Source organism: Hemitrygon akajei, chromosome 10 (genome assembly GCF_048418815.1).
Source record: "Hemitrygon akajei chromosome 10, sHemAka1.3, whole genome shotgun sequence".
Taxonomy (NCBI): domain Eukaryota; kingdom Metazoa; phylum Chordata; class Chondrichthyes; order Myliobatiformes; family Dasyatidae; genus Hemitrygon; species Hemitrygon akajei.
In genome coordinates, this window is record NC_133133.1 from 114,119,185 (window position 1) to 114,137,216 (window position 18,032).

The 18,032-nt window shown below is 41.3% G+C and overlaps 1 protein-coding gene across 3 annotated transcripts in view; it reads left to right on the plus strand.

Annotated features, from left to right (window-relative positions):
- The first annotated feature begins 219 nt into the window (after positions 1 to 219).
- nap1l1 (nucleosome assembly protein 1-like 1) overlaps positions 220 to 18,032 on the plus strand; it is an 80,623-nt gene continuing 62,810 nt past the window's right edge. For 2 of the 3 annotated variants that reach the window (XM_073058773.1, XM_073058774.1), the window contains exons 1-2: positions 220 to 342; positions 15,034 to 15,067. In XM_073058773.1, the coding sequence (XP_072914874.1) occupies positions 15,051 to 15,067 (17 nt within the window). In that variant the 5' untranslated portion in view covers positions 220 to 342; positions 15,034 to 15,050. The remainder of the gene's footprint in view (positions 343 to 15,033; positions 15,068 to 18,032) is intronic. The other variant, XM_073058772.1, reaches the window with a different exon arrangement.

The following is an 18,032-nucleotide window of genomic DNA, read 5'->3' on the forward strand; positions in this document are numbered from 1 at the left end:
ATGGATTCTGACAGGCGCTTTGATTGACAGCTTGCACGACGCCCCCTGAAGGAGCGGAGCGCGGGCTGGAGACGGCGCGCGCACGCAAGGCTGCGGCTCCACCAGTGCTGTGGTCCGGCAGGAGGGCTGCGCATGTGCGGCGGTCGAGGAACCGGGGAGATGGGGGTAGAGAGGGGAGAGAGCCGTGAGGCGCGCAGGCGCAGCGCCTAAGGAGAGCCAGAAGTAGACGGGGCGGGACTGCGGCGCGCGCGTTCCCCTCGTGGTTATATCCAGCCAATTGGCACGCTCTTCTTCCTTTAGCGCCATCGGAGAGCAGCTCGCGCCGCAGGAGCCGTGCGTCCGGTAAGCGGCGGTCGGGGAGCACTGGGATCCGAAGCCCCTCACCCGACCACCCCTACGGGGTGCAATCAGAGGAGAAACTGGGCCTCCGATAGGCCCAGTGTTGAAAAATGGGGGCGGTGGCTGGGGAGGGGAAGAGACCCGTCGAGGGTTTTGGGAGGGAGAGACCCCTTTGAGGGGGATTTGGGAGGGGGGAGCAGTTGCGGAATGGAGCAGGCCCCGAGCTCCGCTCCCGGTTCTTCCACATCGCTCTCCCCTCCTCACCCGCGAGAGCACGTGTGTGTCGGGGAGAGAGCGGTGCAGCATGGCCTGTCAGGGATGGGGGTGAGGCGATGGGAAGTGGTCGGTTAGGCCGTGGGGCGTTGGGGGTTGGCGTGGCGGGAATGCGTCACCCCCACCCCCGCACTCTCTTGGGCCTCGACTACCCGACTGTGTCGCACTTCCCTCCATCACGCCGCCGCGTAAGCACCACCTCTCTCCTCCCCCCCCCCCCCCACTCCTTACGCTGGTAATACGGACTGGGGAGGGGGAGCCATTCACCTCCACCCTTACCCCACCAACACGTGGTGGAGCTCCCGACCCGGGTGTTAGTGGCATTAGAGGGGAAAGGGGTTCGGCGGCCGGCGGCTCGGTTCCACTAGTTCCCTTTTGTTCTACGTGTCCTGCCGCAACCCCAGGCTCTGTCTGTGAAAGCTCGCATGTCGTCTCATTTGGCGGCGGCCTAGGCCGCTGCCACCCCCACTCACCCACCCCGAGATCGGCCGGAGACCACCTTTATTCTTCTACCGCTCAGCATCTCAATTGGATACTAGCCGATGGCTTCTCACACTTGGTGTGGCAATCTAGTGTGAGAAAGGGTGTGATTGTAACTCGAATATGACAGTAACTTGTCAACTGCATCCTTTTGTAACATCATCCCTTAACATTGATTTATCCTGGTTAAAAAATTGTTCTCTCTCTCTTCCCCACTCTGGCCTCTTACCTCTTCACATCTGCCCATTAACTCCCCGTGTCTCCACCTCCTTTCTCCTATGGACCTATTAATTCTTTCCTCTCCAGCCCTTTACCTTTTCCACCCACCTGGCTTCACCTGTCAACTTCTAGCTTGTCCTCCTTCTCTCCCCCCCCCATCTTTTTATTCTGGCATTTTCTCCCTTTCCAATTCTGAAGAAAGGTCTTGTCCCAAAACGTTAACTGTTTATTCATTTCTGTTGATGCTGCCTAACCTGCTGAGTTCCTCCAGCATCTTGTGTGTGTTACTTTTAATTTCCAGCATCTGCAGAATTTCTTGTGTTTAACTTAAAACCTTGTCTAGTTAGAACACCTCAGGCACTGGTTCCCATAAGCCTGCATGTTTGGGTTGCCCAACGGTCTTAAATGGGTGAGAATTAATATGATTAACGTGTTTACTTAATGTTGTCAGTTTGAAATTTACGACTTTGATTTACGGAATACAAAGTATATAATGTTTTTATCATCCATTTGAAAATTGTCATTAATTGGAATGTTAACCAGATATGAATGTTTTTCTAAATCACAGGTTGCTTTAATCAAGATTCAACTGATTAAATTTTCCCATGTGATTTGGTTTTGTAAAAATGTCATACAGCATAGATACATGCCCTTTGGCACAATCAGTCTATGCTGACCAAGGTACCCATCTGAGCCAGTCCTATTTGCCCGAGTTTGGCTCACATTGAGAAACATTTCTTACCTACTTGTTAAAGCACTTTCTGAATGTTGTCATTCTTCCTCTGACAGCTCATTCCATAAATGACCACTCTTTGACTTTAAAAAAAAAACTGCCCCTCAGGCTTCTATTAGATCTCTCCCAGTTCTTGATTCTCTACACAATTCCAGATTGTCCCTCATTCTATGAATGAAGTGGTAGCTTGTTTAACCTTTCTAAAACTGAGTCCCTCATGTCCTGGGAGTATTCCCTTTGCACTCTACATCTCAATCTTAAATAAAAATCCTGCTATCCAGCTTTTAATCTATGATATAGGCTGATTGCTGAGGTTTTTAGTGAGTTGAGGATTTGGAGCAGGGGTTCCCAACCTTTTTTATGCCATGGACCCCTACCATTAATTGAGGAGGCCATGACCCCAGGTTGGGAACACTTGGTTTAGGGGGACAATATCTGCTTTAGGAATTATAGTTTGTAAGGATTCCATTGTATAGTGTTTGTAATCAGAAGTTCTAGTATCTTAGCCAATTAATGTTACAAGTAAATTAATGTGTGGTATATCTCAAAGCTTATGGAATCATGGCTAGTTACAATATTTGATCAAAACAAATGAAGAACTGTCAATAACAAAACACTTTCTCCCTGAGTTGTCATGATCCAGAACTCTGCACTTTTAGATCCTTTTGTCCTTTTACATTTTGACTGAACAGCATAACATTTTATTGCTTAGCTGAGAAAGACAGACAATAGGGGAATTGCTGAGATGAAGCTCTTTCATTGTCTAGTAAGTACCTTTGCAATTATAGTTTGGTGACCCAAATTCAATCCTGCTCTGCTATGGTACTATGTGGAGTTTGTACATTCTTATGACCATGTGAGTTTTGTTGAGGTCTTAATGTTTTCTCCTATCCCAAAGTAGAATTGGTTGGTTAATTCACTACATTACATTGCCACTACTGTAATTTGCTGGATGTGGGGGGGGGGGGGTGCTTGTGAGAATATGGGAGAACAAAATGGGATTAATTCAGGCTAATAGGTGTGTGGACAGCACAAGTTCAGAGGGCACTGACTGCTGTTGGATTCTGACACTGTTTTAATTAGGTAAGATGCAACACTAATGGAGTTGGTTCTTGATAGGAAATCGTATTTTTACCCCCAGAAAGACAGTTGGACCTGTACAATTGAGACAAGTGACTGCAGATGCTGGACTCTGGAGCAACACAAAGGTGCTAGAGGAACTCAATAGGATCAGGATAGTTTTGACCTAAGACATCAGCTGTCTCATTCCCTAGGTGCCTGACCTGTTGAGTTCTTCAGCACTTTGTGGTGGACCCATAAAATTGCTTTTTCCAGAAAGCATGTGCAAAATAAAATCCTTTTGCTGGGAGAACCCAAGCAGCTAGTCCACAACATTGTACTTCACTGAATTAACAGTCATTTTGCCCTTTGGCACTGGTATTTTAGATGGAGAAATCTGTAGTACAGTGCTGTGGACTTGTGCAACTGACTGCTGTTGTGAAGAGTCAGAAAAGATTGAATTTATTGGCTTGGAAAATTTAGAGCCCTAGAATTGGGTAGTATGTAATCAGGCCCTTTAGCCCACCACAGTTCTGTAGATTATCTTGCCTGCATTAATTCTATAATCCTCTGTTATGCTCATTAAAATACCTGTCCATATGTCTGAAGTGTTGTTATATTCCTGGCTCCACCACTTCCACTACAGTTCATTCCAGATATCAACTATTTTGTGTGTGTGTGGGAGGGAATACTATTTACATCCCCTTTAAATTTCCTCCCTCCCTCCCTCCCTCCCTGAAAGTCATGTCCTCTAGTTTTAAGCACTCCAATCAATATCTATATGTCTCTCATAATTTTACATTATCTCTGTCAGGTCAGCTATCAGCCTCCTTTCCTAAAACCCAGCCTATCCATTCAATTTATAACTCAAGCCCTCCACTCTAGGCAATGTCCTTGCGAATCTTTTCTGGGCCCTCAATCTTAATCACATTTTTCCTGTAGTGTGGCTGACAGAACTGTATGCAACATTCCCAAGTGTGGCCTAGCCAACATTTTGTGGGTCTGTAACATATAATCAGCTGATGAAAACAAGTAAGTTGGGATTGGACCTAGAAGGTTGCATATCTTGATTTCAAAATGGACATTTTGTCTATATTCAAGATTATCAGTAGTTTTCCTCTCGGTGATTTCTAAATTGCAGCTTGTTTTTGTTTCATCTAAATTAGTATCATTTTTAAAATGTTTTCTTTTCAGGCTTGGAAAGAAAACAATTGAAACAACTTTTGTTCCCAGTTTTCTTGGGAGCAAGCTGGATTTTTATAAATTAATCCTTTTATTTTTCAGTTGGATTTTTTTTGCTAATTCCTGGCATAAAGAATTTTTTATTTATTGTCCTCTTTGAAATTGTTCTACCTCTTTTATTTGGAAGGGTGGTGGGGAAATACTGTGCTACTGTAAATTTTTGGGGAGGTTTTTAATTCCATTTTCATAATTTGGTATTTGCAATATTTTTATGTTCATATTTTTAAACCTTTGAAAACCTTGTGGCCTTCTTGATGGGTCTAAGCTTAGAGTAACCAAGGAATGCAGAGTAAGGTCTGTAGTTCATACTTGTCTGTTCATTCCCTGGTCTTAGCTGCAGCATTAGACCAACAATCCTTATGGTGTTGACAATATAGAGAAGAAATTCTGTCTCTGTTGTATACTCTTGTGGAATGTACAGTACATGTACTTGAGGGCAACAATCAAATGCAACTGTGTGTCCTTGTGTTCAAGTATTTAACTAAACAAGAAAGATCGCTACCCAAGCAAGAGAAGCTACTACTTGAAAGATGATTGTTAGTGCTCATTTTGGGATCTATAGTTTTAAACAAAAAGTCATATGGTGAACTTTGCAGTGTTATAGAGAAATATATCATTATTGCTTTTACTTATCATTGATTTTAAAAAAGAATCAACTGGTCATTCTTGCATCCTAGTAATTATCTGAAGCTGGAATTTTAAAGCTACAATAACATCTATTCATTCAGTACATTCTAAGGTAGTCCCAATTTGTCATCTTTGGAATGATGAACTTAATTTCAAGGAATAGCCAGCATCTTGGGAAGAGCAGAATTTAAGGCGAGGCGTTTAAGAATCGTACCATATGAAATTTGTTTCCCTTGTTTAGTGTATGTGTTGGGGCACATTTCATGAAGATGAAGTAATATTTTGTCTCTAAATCATTGAGTAGATATAAACATAATTAGTGTTGTTATAACTTTGTAAATGCAGGTTTTTCCTGTTCAGTGGCTGTAGTAACTCTACGGTTTTCGCTTAGGCAGTCTCACTCCAGTAATTCAGATTTTGAGGTGCTGATGAAGTGGTGTTGGGCACTGTAGATTCTTCCCTGAGTGGGTCAGGATTAGTGGTGGACTCCTTTCATTTATGCTGGGCTTCTTTGTGGCTTAGACTGGTTTCTGGTTTCTCATAACGTCACAAATGTTGCTTGATTTTGAGTGGCTTCCCACTTTAAGAAATGTTTGGAATCATTTTCTATGCCTACCTGATAATCTTTTGCACTGACTTGGAGTTTTGATGTTACGCGAGTCTAATGTTGGGTATATGACTGTATCCTACTTTTTGGTGCTAAGAGCAAAAGATTCATTGGCCTGGTGGAGAATGCTTGGCATTGGTTTATCCTGTGAGTGGATTTGGAAGATATTGCAGACACCACAATAGTACCTTTTCAAGTGCTATTTTACAAGTGATCTGTGTCTCAGAAGTATATGAAAGGGTGGAGAGTTAGGACATTGCATATAGTGCTGGTTTTGAGGTCTTAATACTCATAATCAAAGGCTATGCTGGTACACGGAAGGTAATAAATTTCAGTCCATCGATGATTGACCTTGTTTGTGTGATTTTATTGAAATGCAATATTTTCATCCTATCCATTTACTGTATACTTTGCAATTGTAGCTGTTATGCAAAATGACCCATTGGAAAATGGTCACCAATATGACATCAATAATTTTATAATTAATCCTACCATTGGATTCCTTTTGAAATGCATCTTTTAAATTCATGGCTAGGATACTTCATTATAGAACATAGAACACTTTTCCTAGGTATCATGCTTTTCATAATCTTCATAGCCTTCCATTTGTCTTATCATTCATGTGGCTATAAGTTTCTTGCATACCCTTAATATATCTGCCTCTACCAAATCCCCGACAGGGGGTTCTACCCCTGCACTACTATTTATTAAAAATAATTAAAACCTATCTTTGACAATCCTCCTATACTTTCCTCCAATCACCTTAAAATGTTGCCACCTTAAATTAGCTATTTCTGCCCTGGGGAAAGAGTCTCTGGCTATCCACCTGATCTGTGTCTCTTGTACACAAACATTCAAAGTTTAAAGTAGATTTTATCAAAAGTACGTATGCCATCATGTATATCCTTGAGATTCATTTTCTTGTGGGCATACTCTAAATCAATAGATTAATAACCATGACAGAATCAATGGCAGACTGGCCAACTAGGGTGTTCGACCAGAGTGCAGAAGACGACAAAGAGGAAATAATAAATAAATGAGATCCTTGAAGTCCTTGAAAGGGTTATCATATGAGGAACGTTTGATGGCTCAGACTGTACTCGCTGGAATTCAGAAGGTTGGGGGGGGGGGGGCGATCTCATTGAAACTTTTGGAATATTTAAAGGCCTAGACAGAGTAGATGTGGTAAGAATGTTTACCAAGTGGGAGTGTCTAGGACAAGAGGTCACAGCCTCAAGGATAGAGGGACGCCCTTTCAAAACTGTGCGGAGAAATTTCTTTAGCCAAAGGATGGTGAACTTGTGGAATTCGTTGCCACATGCAGCTGTGGAGGGGAGGTTGTTGTGTATCTAAGGCAGAGATTGATAGGTACTTGATTGGATGTGGCATCAAAGGTTATGGGGAGAAGGCCGGGAACGGGTTGAGGAGGAAAAAAAAGGATCAGCCATGATTGAATGGTGAGCAGGATTGATGAGCCAGATGGCCTAATTCTGCTCCTGTGTGTTACGGTCTTATGGAAAGTGAGTCCACTGGTTGTGGGAACATTTCAAATGATGGGGCAAGTTAAGTTATCTGCTTTGGTTCAAGAATGTGATGGTTGAGGGCTAATACGTTCCTGAACCTGGTGGTGAGTTCCGGGGGGTCCTGTACCTTCCTGACAGTAGCAGCAAGAGAACATTTTCTTGGTGGTGTGTGTCCCTAATGATGAACACTGCTTTCCTACCTGAGTCCTGCTGAAGGGCTTCAGTCCAAAACGTCAACCATACTTTTTACCACAGATGCTCCCTGGCCTGTTGAGTTCCTCCAGCATTTTGTGTGTTGTTTGGATTTCCAGCATCTGCAGATTTTCTCTTGTTACAGCTTTTCTACAAGTGTTTTATGTAGATGTGCTCAGTAGCTGGGAGGGTTTTACCTGAGCTGATTACACTACTTTTTGTAAGATTTTCTGTTCAAAGGTATTGGTGTTTCCATACCAGGCTGTAATGCAGCCAGTCAGTATATTCTCCACTACACATCTATGGAAGTTTGTCAAAGTGTTAGATGCCATGCTGCATCTTTGCAAACTCCTAAGGAAGTAGGAGTTTCTTCGTAATTGCACTTGCACAGGACAGTCCTCCAAAATAATAATACCTAGGAATTTAAAGCTGCTAAACTTCACCTCTGATCCTCCAGTGAGGGCTAGCTGCCTTTTCCCTTCTGAAGTCTGTAATAAGCTCCTTGATCTTGCTGACATTGGGTGAGAGTTATGACACCAATCAGCCAGATTTTCAGTCTCCCTCATATGCTGATTCATCACTACCTTTGATTTGGTCTACTGTCGTCAACAAACTTGTATATGGCATTGGAGCAGAGCTTAGCCACACAATCGTAAGCATAATGCAAGTAGAATGGGGGGCTAAGCACAATCTGATGGCGATTGTGGAGATGATGTTGCCAATCCAAACTGACTGGAGAGTCTGCAAGTGAGGAAATCCAGGATCCAGCTGCACAAGGATGCATTAAGCCCAAGGTCTTTGAGCTTATCAATTAGTTTTGGGGGGACTCCTACAATATCACCTCTTGTCCTCCTTTGCTCGAAAGAGAAAAGCCCTAGATTGTTTAGCCTAAATGTAATTTTCATGGCCATTTGCACCCATCAGATGAGTGGCTACTGGTGTTGGTCCACATTGCATTACTTGCTATTTGTCATAATTCATGCCCTCTGTAAGAAAGCCATGCATGTTTAGCAAAACAAAATTATATAGCAACACACACAATGCTGGGGAATCCCCACAGGTCAGGCAGCATCTACGAAAGTGAATAAACAATCGCAAATTTTGGGCTGAGACCCTTCTTCAGGACTGGAAAGGAAGGGAGAATAAAAAGGTGAGGGGAGGGGAAGGAGGCTAGCTGGAAGGTGTTTTGTAAAGCCAGGTGGGTGGGAAAGGTAGAGGACTGGAGAAGGAGTCTAATAGAGTAGCAGAAGGGGTGGGGGAAATGATAGGAGAGGTAAAAGAAGCAGGTGGAAAATTGTAGAGGGAGGAGGGAACTTTTTTTAACCTGGAAATAAGGTGTTGCTTTTTCACTCTTGAGGGTGGCACAAGAGGAGGACATGGACTGGTGTTGGAATGGGATTGGAAATTGGAATTAAAATGTTTGGCCACCGAGAAGCTTTGCCTTTGGTGGATGGAGTGGAGCTGTTTGAATTGGTCCCCCAATTTATGACAGGTCTCACTGATGTAGAGGCTGCATTAGGAGCACTGGACACAATAGACGACCCCAGTAGGGGTCGAAGGGGTGTGTTGCCTCACTTGGAAAGACTTATTTGGGGCCCTGAATGGATGTGAGAGGAGGTGAATGTGCAGGTGTAGCATTTATGCTGCTTGCAGGAATAAATGCTGGGAGGGAGATTAGCACAGAGGAGCAAGTGGAAAGGGAACCTGTAGAATGCAAGGGGATGGTTATATAGGTTGCTTTGAGGAATAACAGTGTGTCCATTGCACAAAGAAGTTGTTACTTTAGACTCTAGTAAAGGTATCTGGATTTGACCCCCCTCAAAAACAGTAGACAGCATACAGTGGAATCTATATAGTGTTTTTCTATAATACATTTGTGACTGCACAAATGAAGATTATAGAAGTATATTTGTGATTATAGCAGACCCTGTAGTATCTGTTTCAGGAGGTGACTTCAGTTAAGGGGTTGTTGACTGGATTGACGGGCTGGACATTCAAGGGTTGGACTTGAATGAAAGAAACCAATAAAAGTTCGCAAACTGTTATTACTGATGGTGGTATATTCCAACAAAGCAAGTTCAGCTTATTTGTGAATGTTACTATGTTTTGGTTTGGTAGGTAGGCTTGATTATTCTTCAGTCTTGATTTTGATTGAATCATCCTATTGTTTGCTATTACCCAGAATTTGAAAGTCACCAATTTTCAAGCAACTTGATAAAATAGTATTTCACCATTGAGATCAGATTCATAGGTCCTCTTCACACCATTTTCATAAGGTTTTGCTGAGTTGTGATCTGAAATGTAAACCTCAGATTACTTTTGCTTTACATTAAGGAAAAACTAAAGATAAGTTGGCAACTTCACTGAAAAACATTGGCTTTCTTTCTAAGCACTTCCTGATTTTATATAGATTAATCTGACTTCCTGTGGAAAAGAAAATGTAGATTCTATTCTAGGTTTCATCTCTTGTAAACTTGAATGCCTGTGTAAGGATGTGTTGGATAGATTTTTGCATAGAAGGGGAATCAAAGGTTATGGGGAAAAAAGCAGGTAGGTAGATGGAGATGAGTCCATGGCCAAATTAGCCATGATCATATTGAATGGCGGTGCAGGCTCAACGGGCCAGATGAGTTTCTCCTGCTCCTGCATTGATGAATTGGCAAAGATTATACAAATATAGGCTTCAGTGGTTTAAAGAAAAACTGTCATTGAGGGCTGGCAGTTTAGTTGCCTAATGGAAATTTGAAGGCTAATTTGAAAAAGAGAAAACTGGTAGTGAGACAAAGTTTGATCCATCTTTAATGGTACATGGGAGAGAAGTGTCATTCATAATATTTGACTTTTCCATCTATTGACCTGCCAAGAGGTTTTATCTTAGTGAATAGCTATGGGTTTGAGTTGTTTTGGAATCAGGTTTATTGTCATGTTGGGGAATTTGTTGTTTCGTGGCAGTAATGTGCAAGATAAGATTACACAAGTTACAATTTTTAAAAAATGATGCAGAAGAGGAATGGTTCAGAAATCTGATAGCTATGTGTATGTAGTTTGGCAGACAACTAGCATGCCAAGCATGAGTTTTTGATATAGAAATATAGTCAAATGTAGTGGAATTTGACTTTTCCTTTGTAGATGTTTTAGCTTTTAATTTTTTTCAAATTTGCAGGCATTTTGGTGTATTTCAGTTGTTCTGTTATCTCCCAAACTGCAGCTTCTGCCAACAAAATCAGCTCAGCAAGTGTGTGGGAATGTATTGTCACATGACAAGTTGTGTACTGTCCTGACTTGGAGTATTTCACCATTCATTGTCACTAGGTCTAAAACCCGGAATTTCCAACCATTTCATTGAGCGAGGTGAGGTTAGTCCTTCATCGGGAGAACTAGTAGTGCTAGAAGATGGGTCATCACCACCTCTACATAGAGAACAGTTGGACACGGGCTTATCTTTGTTCTTAAAGAATTGAACGTAGCCACAGCTATGTTTTAGAGAATTTGTAGTTGAAGGCTAATGTTGAAATGGTGAGAAAATACGAAATGGCGCAATTAGTAAGGCTGAGAACCAACACCATGAAGGGGACACTGAGAACCAACACTTGAAACCTACCTTCTGTAGATCTTTGTTTTTGTGCACAAATAGGATGCAAGACAATCTGTTCCAGATAAAGGCATGTCAAGGTTTGTGACTACAGTTGAGTCCCCAGCAAGGTTTTAATTGTTCTTTAAGTGAAGGTTTAATTGTTGAAATGAATAGATGCAAATTGTAAATATGAAATGTTTGATTTTAGTACTGAATCTCTTGAATAATTTGTCCATATGAGAGATGTGGCGATAAAGGCTTTGTTTTGTGCCTTCAGCTTCAATGCCACATAGTTTTAAAGTAGTAAAACATCATTTTTTAATTGGTATGTTAAGACTTCTGAGGATGTGCAAACTGACCAATTCTCACCAGAATTCAAGGTGAAAATCCTCAGTATATTCCTGAAGATGCAGAGAGAAATATGAAATGCTGAGAGTGTTTATTACTTTGCAGTGGCTCACTCTGATTAATATGCCAGTTATAACTGAATAAATGTTTTGATACATGGCATGAATTCAACTTTGGAAAATGTTGGGTTACTTCATTGGATTAGATGCAAGTATAACTATAAGCAGCAGTGGGTAAAGAAGATGTTAGACCATTTCATGTGGCTGACATTGCAGAATAGATCAGTTTGAAGAGTCCATCATTTAGTAGATCAGGAATAGGAAAGTTATGGGGAAAATTTCATTGGATTATTCCAAGATGGATTGTGGAGTTTGAAATTGTTCAGGATACCAGGAAAGCTTGCTGGTACAACTTTAATACTTCAAGGCCTAGGATCCTTCTGTGCATTGCCTAGCTTGACCAGTATAAAAACTGATGAAACTCAGCACCTCTGAATGGTAATTTTATATTTCAATATAAAGGGGAGGTTGAGATCATGAAGGTGATATAGAAAGCTTTTGGCACATTGGCCTTCATAAATCAAAATATTTAGTACAGGAAAGGGGATGTTATGTTGAAGTTTTGTAAGATGTTGGTGAGGCCTAATTTGGAGTATTGTGTGCAGTTTTGGTCACCTACCTACAGACACTAAGATTGAAAGGGTACAGAGAATTTACAAGAATGTTGTTGGGACTAGAGGACCTGAGTTATAAGGAAAGATTCAATAGGTTAGTACTTTATTCTTTGGAATATGGAAGACTGACTGAGGGGAGACTTGATAGAGGTGTACAAAATTGAGGGGGATAAATGTGGTGTACGCAAGCAGGCACCCACTGAGATTGGGTGGGACTACAGCTAGAGGTCTTGAGTTAAGTGTGAAAAGTGAAATATTTAAGAGGAAACTTGACTGAGGGGTGTCAAAGTGGAGTGAGCTGCCAGCGTAAGTGGTGCATGGGAGCTTGATTTCAATGTTAAGAGAAGATTGGACGGATATATCAGGAACATCTCTGACTCCATCACACTGAGCACTGGATCCCCACAAGGCTGTGTGCTTAGCCCATTGCTGTTTACACTGCTCGTTTACATGACTGTGAAGCCAGATTCAAGGAGAACCTGATCATTAAATTTGCAGATGATACCACAGTGATGGGGCTCATCAGCAAAAATGATGAAACAATGTACAGGGAGGAGGTCAAACACCTAGACATCTGGTGCAGTAACAACAACTTGATGCTTAATATCACCAAAACCAAGGAGATGATCGTCGATTTCAGACGGTCTCAGCCTGAGCACACACCCCTCAGCATCAGTGGCTCCACAGTGGAGAGAGTGGAAAACATCAAGTTCCTTGGGGTGCAGATCTCGGACGATCTCACCTGGTCCAGGAACACCACTGGGATTGTGAAACGAGCCCAGCACAGATTGCACTTTCTGAGGAAGCTTAAACAAGCATCACTCCCCACTAACATCTTAACTACATTCTACAGAGGAGTGGTTGAGTGTGCTGACCTTTTGCATCACAACCTGGTACTCCAGCTGCAGTGCTGCCGACAAAAAAGCCTTGCAGAGGGTGGTTAGGGGAGCAGAGTAGGTTATTGGGGTTTCCCTGCCTTCTGTCCAAGACCACTTTCAGAGTCGATGCCTCCAGAAGACACGGTACATCATTAAAGACCCCTCACACCCTCTCCATGAACTGTTTATTCTTCTGCCATCAGGTAAACGTTACAGGAGCATAAAAACTAAAACCACAAGGCTACTAAACAGCTTCCTCCCACAGGCAGTCAGACTGCTAAATAGCTGCTCTACCTGACTCTGCTTTGGACACTTTTAACTTGCACTGGACACTTATAACTTGTTTTTAACTGACGTGGCTGTTGTGTTTTACTATTTATTGTTGTGTTTATTATTTAGTGTTGCATTTGTTATGTTATGATTGCACTGCTCCTGGGAAACGCTGTCTTATTCTGCCCTGCAGAGCTGATGTACGGTTAGAATGACAAAGTTTTTGAATCTTGAATCTTTGAATATATAGGAGGAAAGTGGAGAGCTATGGTCTGGATGCAGGTCACTAGGACTAAGCAGTTAAAATGGTTTGGCATGGACTAATGGATCCCAAAGGGCCTATTTCTATGCTGTACTTTTTATGACTCTGAGCAACACCTGGAGAAATGCAGCTTCAGGCAGTGTTTATGGAGATGAATAAACAGTTGACGTTTCAGGCAGGGTGCCTTTTTCAACACTGGAAAGGAAGGGAAAAGAAACCAGAATAAGGTGGGGCAGGGAGGTGGTGTGCAAGCTGGCAGGTGAGGGGGGAAAGAGATGAAGTAAAAACTGAGCTTTGCTGCAGAATCTCTTGTTTATAGGTTGAGGTCATGTGGCTGCTGACAAATAGTGAAATCTGTCATCAAGCAGGTATACTAATGCATCGACTGAATGCAGGTGTCTTTGTGACACATGGAAGTCTGACTTGAAGCAGTTGCAAATCTCTTTTAAATCTCTTGTGGATGCGGAGTTTTATTAGATGAGAGGCTGGTGATAATACAAAAAAAAATTAAGGGGCTTTCATTTGTGCTCACTGGCTCAAGAGACGGATGAAGTTGGTGTGTTCTGCATGATCTAGTTTCCATTCTCTGCTGGGAAATTACTTAAGTAAGGTGGTAGTGATAGATTGGATTAAGGAGTCAGCGTTTAGTTTTCAAGTCTATTCTACTTTTGAATGGCTGTTGATGTAACTTTTGGCTAGTTGTCAGTGAATTATTGAAGTGTAGAAATTGTCTCTGCAGGAAAAGTAGAAAGCAACACTGCTGTGAAATTGTGGCTGAAGATAATTTTACAATCCTTGACCTAAGAGCAATGATTCTCTCTTGCCACATGTCCCATTATTTGTAATTGTTTTTCATATGAAGAGACAAAATTCATGTTTTTGATGTACTAGTTACATATTTGGTTTATTTGTGATAATTCAGTCACTTTTCAGAATAATTCAATAATCTGATTGGAATTTGGCAGTTTAAAATGGTATACGGATTTTTGCACTACAAGAATGCATTATAATGCCCTCTAGTTGTGAAAACTGGATATTGCAACTGGTAAGATTTTTAGTTGACACATGTCTACCTTACTATTCTCCTTGTCACTTGTGTATTTTAGTTTCATATTTCACACTGTAACTTAACTGTTTACACCTGGAATTGCTTTGCTACTCTTTAAAACTGGAGAATGAAATCCTGTTATATGCAGCTTATTAAAAGCTTTGTCTGTTTGGCCAAAGTAAGTGTACATTTGAGAATTCCTTACTGGGATGCTTATTGAGATCAAGTTCTGTTTAGTTTGGGATGAATATTTTAATGATTTGTAGCTCTAAAGATAGCTGCAGAGAATCTTTCAGGGGCTATATTTCTGGTGTTTGATTTACCTATAAACATGATTTTTCAGGAGAACACAGGCACCATGGTAGAGTAGTAGTTAGTGAGTTGCAACACTGAGTTCAGGGTTTTGATTATTGGAGTTCAATTTCAATACCATCTCTATGTCGTTTGTATGTTTTCCCCAAGACTGCGTGGGTTTCCTCCCATATTCCAAAGACCTACTGGTTGGTAGGTTAATTGGTCATTGTAAATAGTCCTGTGTTTAGGCTAGGGATAAATAGGTGGGTTACTGGATGGCGAGACTTGTTGGCCCAGAAGGGCTGATTCCATGCTGTATCTCTAAATGGATAAATTAACAGTTAAAATCCATAACTTTGAAACCACGTTGAACTTTCCCTTTTCCTCCCCAGATACTTAACTTTTGAAGATGGCAGACATTGACAAGTAAGTACCTGAATCACAGAAACTACTTAATCTGTAAATTGACTGTGTTTAGTATTTAATGGATGTATGGGTCTAGTAATTTAAATACCTGGGGTGGGGATTAGGCTTAAATTTGGTAGCAGTTGGGAGGGTGGGAGAGGGGAAAGTTAAGGAACAAGGTATATGGGAGTAAAATGGGTATAAGTGACTGGAATGGGAGGGGAGCAATGTATACTAAAGTGAACATTCATTAGAGCAGAGGAAAAAATGGTTTAGAAAATCTAAATTGAAGATTCTTTGTCTGAATGGGCACAGCTTTGGTAGTTGATAATTGCATGGTGGAAAGGGATGGGTACAGTCTGCTATACAAAGTGATCAAGCTTGGTATTAAATATTTCAAGGTACCTTTAGAAGAGTAACAAAATGGAAAATGAAGATAAATCACCGGTTTTAAAAAAAAAATGAAAAAGAAAGGAATATAGCTTGGAAAATGAAGCAACAGCAGTTTGGAAACACCAAAAACAATACATTGGTGGGGGTTGTTCTAGGCTCCCTAATGTTAAGGAAGGGCATATTATTTCTAAGAAAGGTAGAAGCACATATCAAAGGGTAATGAAGAATCACAATGGACTGTAATCTGCACAGAATGATTTTTCAAATTAGTAATAGTGGGAGAATTAATTCAAGGTTTAAAGAAATGATTTCTTAAGTCAGTGACAAGCCACTGAGGGGAACATTTTTGAAAGACAGTGTTACGCTTTGAGAAGGTTATTTTTGTTGTTAAAGGAGGCTTTAGGTAAGTGTGATCGTGTGATGGAATTTCATGTACATATTAAGAGTGATAGTTTAATCAGAATCTTGTCTGAATTTAAAAGCTCAAATATGAATTGGCTACAGGAGATTAGAAAACCATTTTGAATGGTATAGTAGTAAATTAATAATTGGTAGCATATTGTAGGCTTTATGGGTAGAACTAAGAAATAAGAGTGGTTTGAGCACATTAATGGGATGATGTTATAGACCACCCAAGAGTCCATACAAACAAATTTGTAGAGAGATTGCAGACTTTTGTAAGAAATGCAAGGTTGTTATAGTAGGTGATTTAACTTTACACATATTGACTGGGACTCCCATACTGTAAAGGAACCAGATGGGATAGAGTTTGTCAAATGTGTTCAGGAGCATTTCCTTAGTGAGCGCACAGTAGTCCCAACACAAGTAATCTGCGATTAGTGAATGAGACTGGACTGGTGACAGAAGCTTGTAGAGAGATACTTTGCATTTCGGTCTCAACCCGAAATGTAAACTGTTTACTCTTCTCTATGGTTGCTGCCTGGCTTGCTGAGTTCCTTCAGCATTTTATGTGTTATTTTCCATCTCGTGATCATAGTGCCATTAATTTCAAAGTAAGTATGAAATAAAATGGGTCTTGTCTGTAGAGTGAGATTCTGGGTTGCAGGTTTTACTTCCGGTCTTTTTGCCCCAGTGTGCATGTGTGTAACTAATCAATTTGGAGTCAATCTTGCCTTTCAGTAAGGCCGAGGTAGGGGATCTTATGCTTAAAAAGGTTGGTGACCAGTACTCTAGAGCATAGAAGATTGAGGGGAAATTTGATAGAGGTATACAAAATTGAGGGGGTATAGATAGGATAAATGCAAGCAGGCTTTTCCACTGAGATTGGGTGAGACTGTAACTAGAGGGTGAAAGCTGAAATATTTAATGGGAATATGAGGGGGATCCTCGTATACTAGACTTTTCTATACTAGACAAGTATATGGAGGAATGTAGAGTGGAGGGTTATATGGGAGGCAGGGTTGAAGGATCGGCACAACATTGTGGGCCGAAGGGCCTGTACTGTGCTGTATTTTTCTATGTCCTATCACTAAGAGGGAGGTGAGAGTATGGAATGAGCTGCCAGAACAAGTGGTACATGTGGGGTCAATTTCAACTTTCAAGACAAATTTGGAGAAGTACATGATGGAATGGTTATGGAGGGATAAGGGGTGTATGTCAATGGATCTAGGCAGGTTAATGATTCAGGACGGATGAAATGGTCTGAAGGGTTTCTGTTCTGTAGAGTTCTATGAAGCCATGACAAAATGTGTCCACTTGGGTTGGGTACTGCAGAGTGTGGTGCTGGGGCCACCCTCGAAGAGTCACCTAGACATCTACGTGCATGGCTCCCAAGTTGTTGGGCATAGTGGTGGTTTAAAGAATCTAATCTGAGTGACACACACAAAATGCTGGAGGAACTCAGCAGGCCAGGCAGCATATAGATGAAGTGTCTCTGCCCGAAACGCCGACTATACTCTTTCATTGATGCTGCCTGGCCTGCTGAGTTCCCCAGCATTTTGTGTGTGTTGCTTGGATTTTCAGCTTTTTCAGATTTTCTCTTGTTTGTGCTCAATCTGATTTAAATGAAGATTATCAAGTATTCAAGTTAGCTGAGGTTAGGTTGGGTTGTGATGAAAATACTGGGCACATGGCAGGTAGATCGAATGTAAAATGTGAGTTCATCTACTTGAGTAGAAAAACAAATGGGGTTTTCAAAAATGACACAAACTTTTGTCAGATAACATGGGTGTCCATGCACATGAAAAATTAACTTGCAGATTGAGCAAGCAAATAAGAAGGCATATGGTATTTTGGCCTTTATTAAAAGAAGACTTTAATGAAGAGTCTGCTCAGTCATACATGTGTCTTGCTGCACTAACAGAGCTCAGTGAACGTTGGAAAATGTGTTTAGGCAGGTTGTGCTTATTCTCTCAAGTTTAGAAGAATGATAGTTATTCCATGGAAACCTATCAAGTTCTCGTAGGGCTCGATAGAATAGATGCAGGAATGTTTCCCTTACTTGGGTATCCAACATCAAGCTTAGCAGTTTCAAAATAACAAGTCACCCCTTGAGGAAGACAAAATATTTCTATACCAGGAGGATGTTGAACCTTTGGAATCTGATAACTGTCCTCTATTGCTCTTAGGTTTT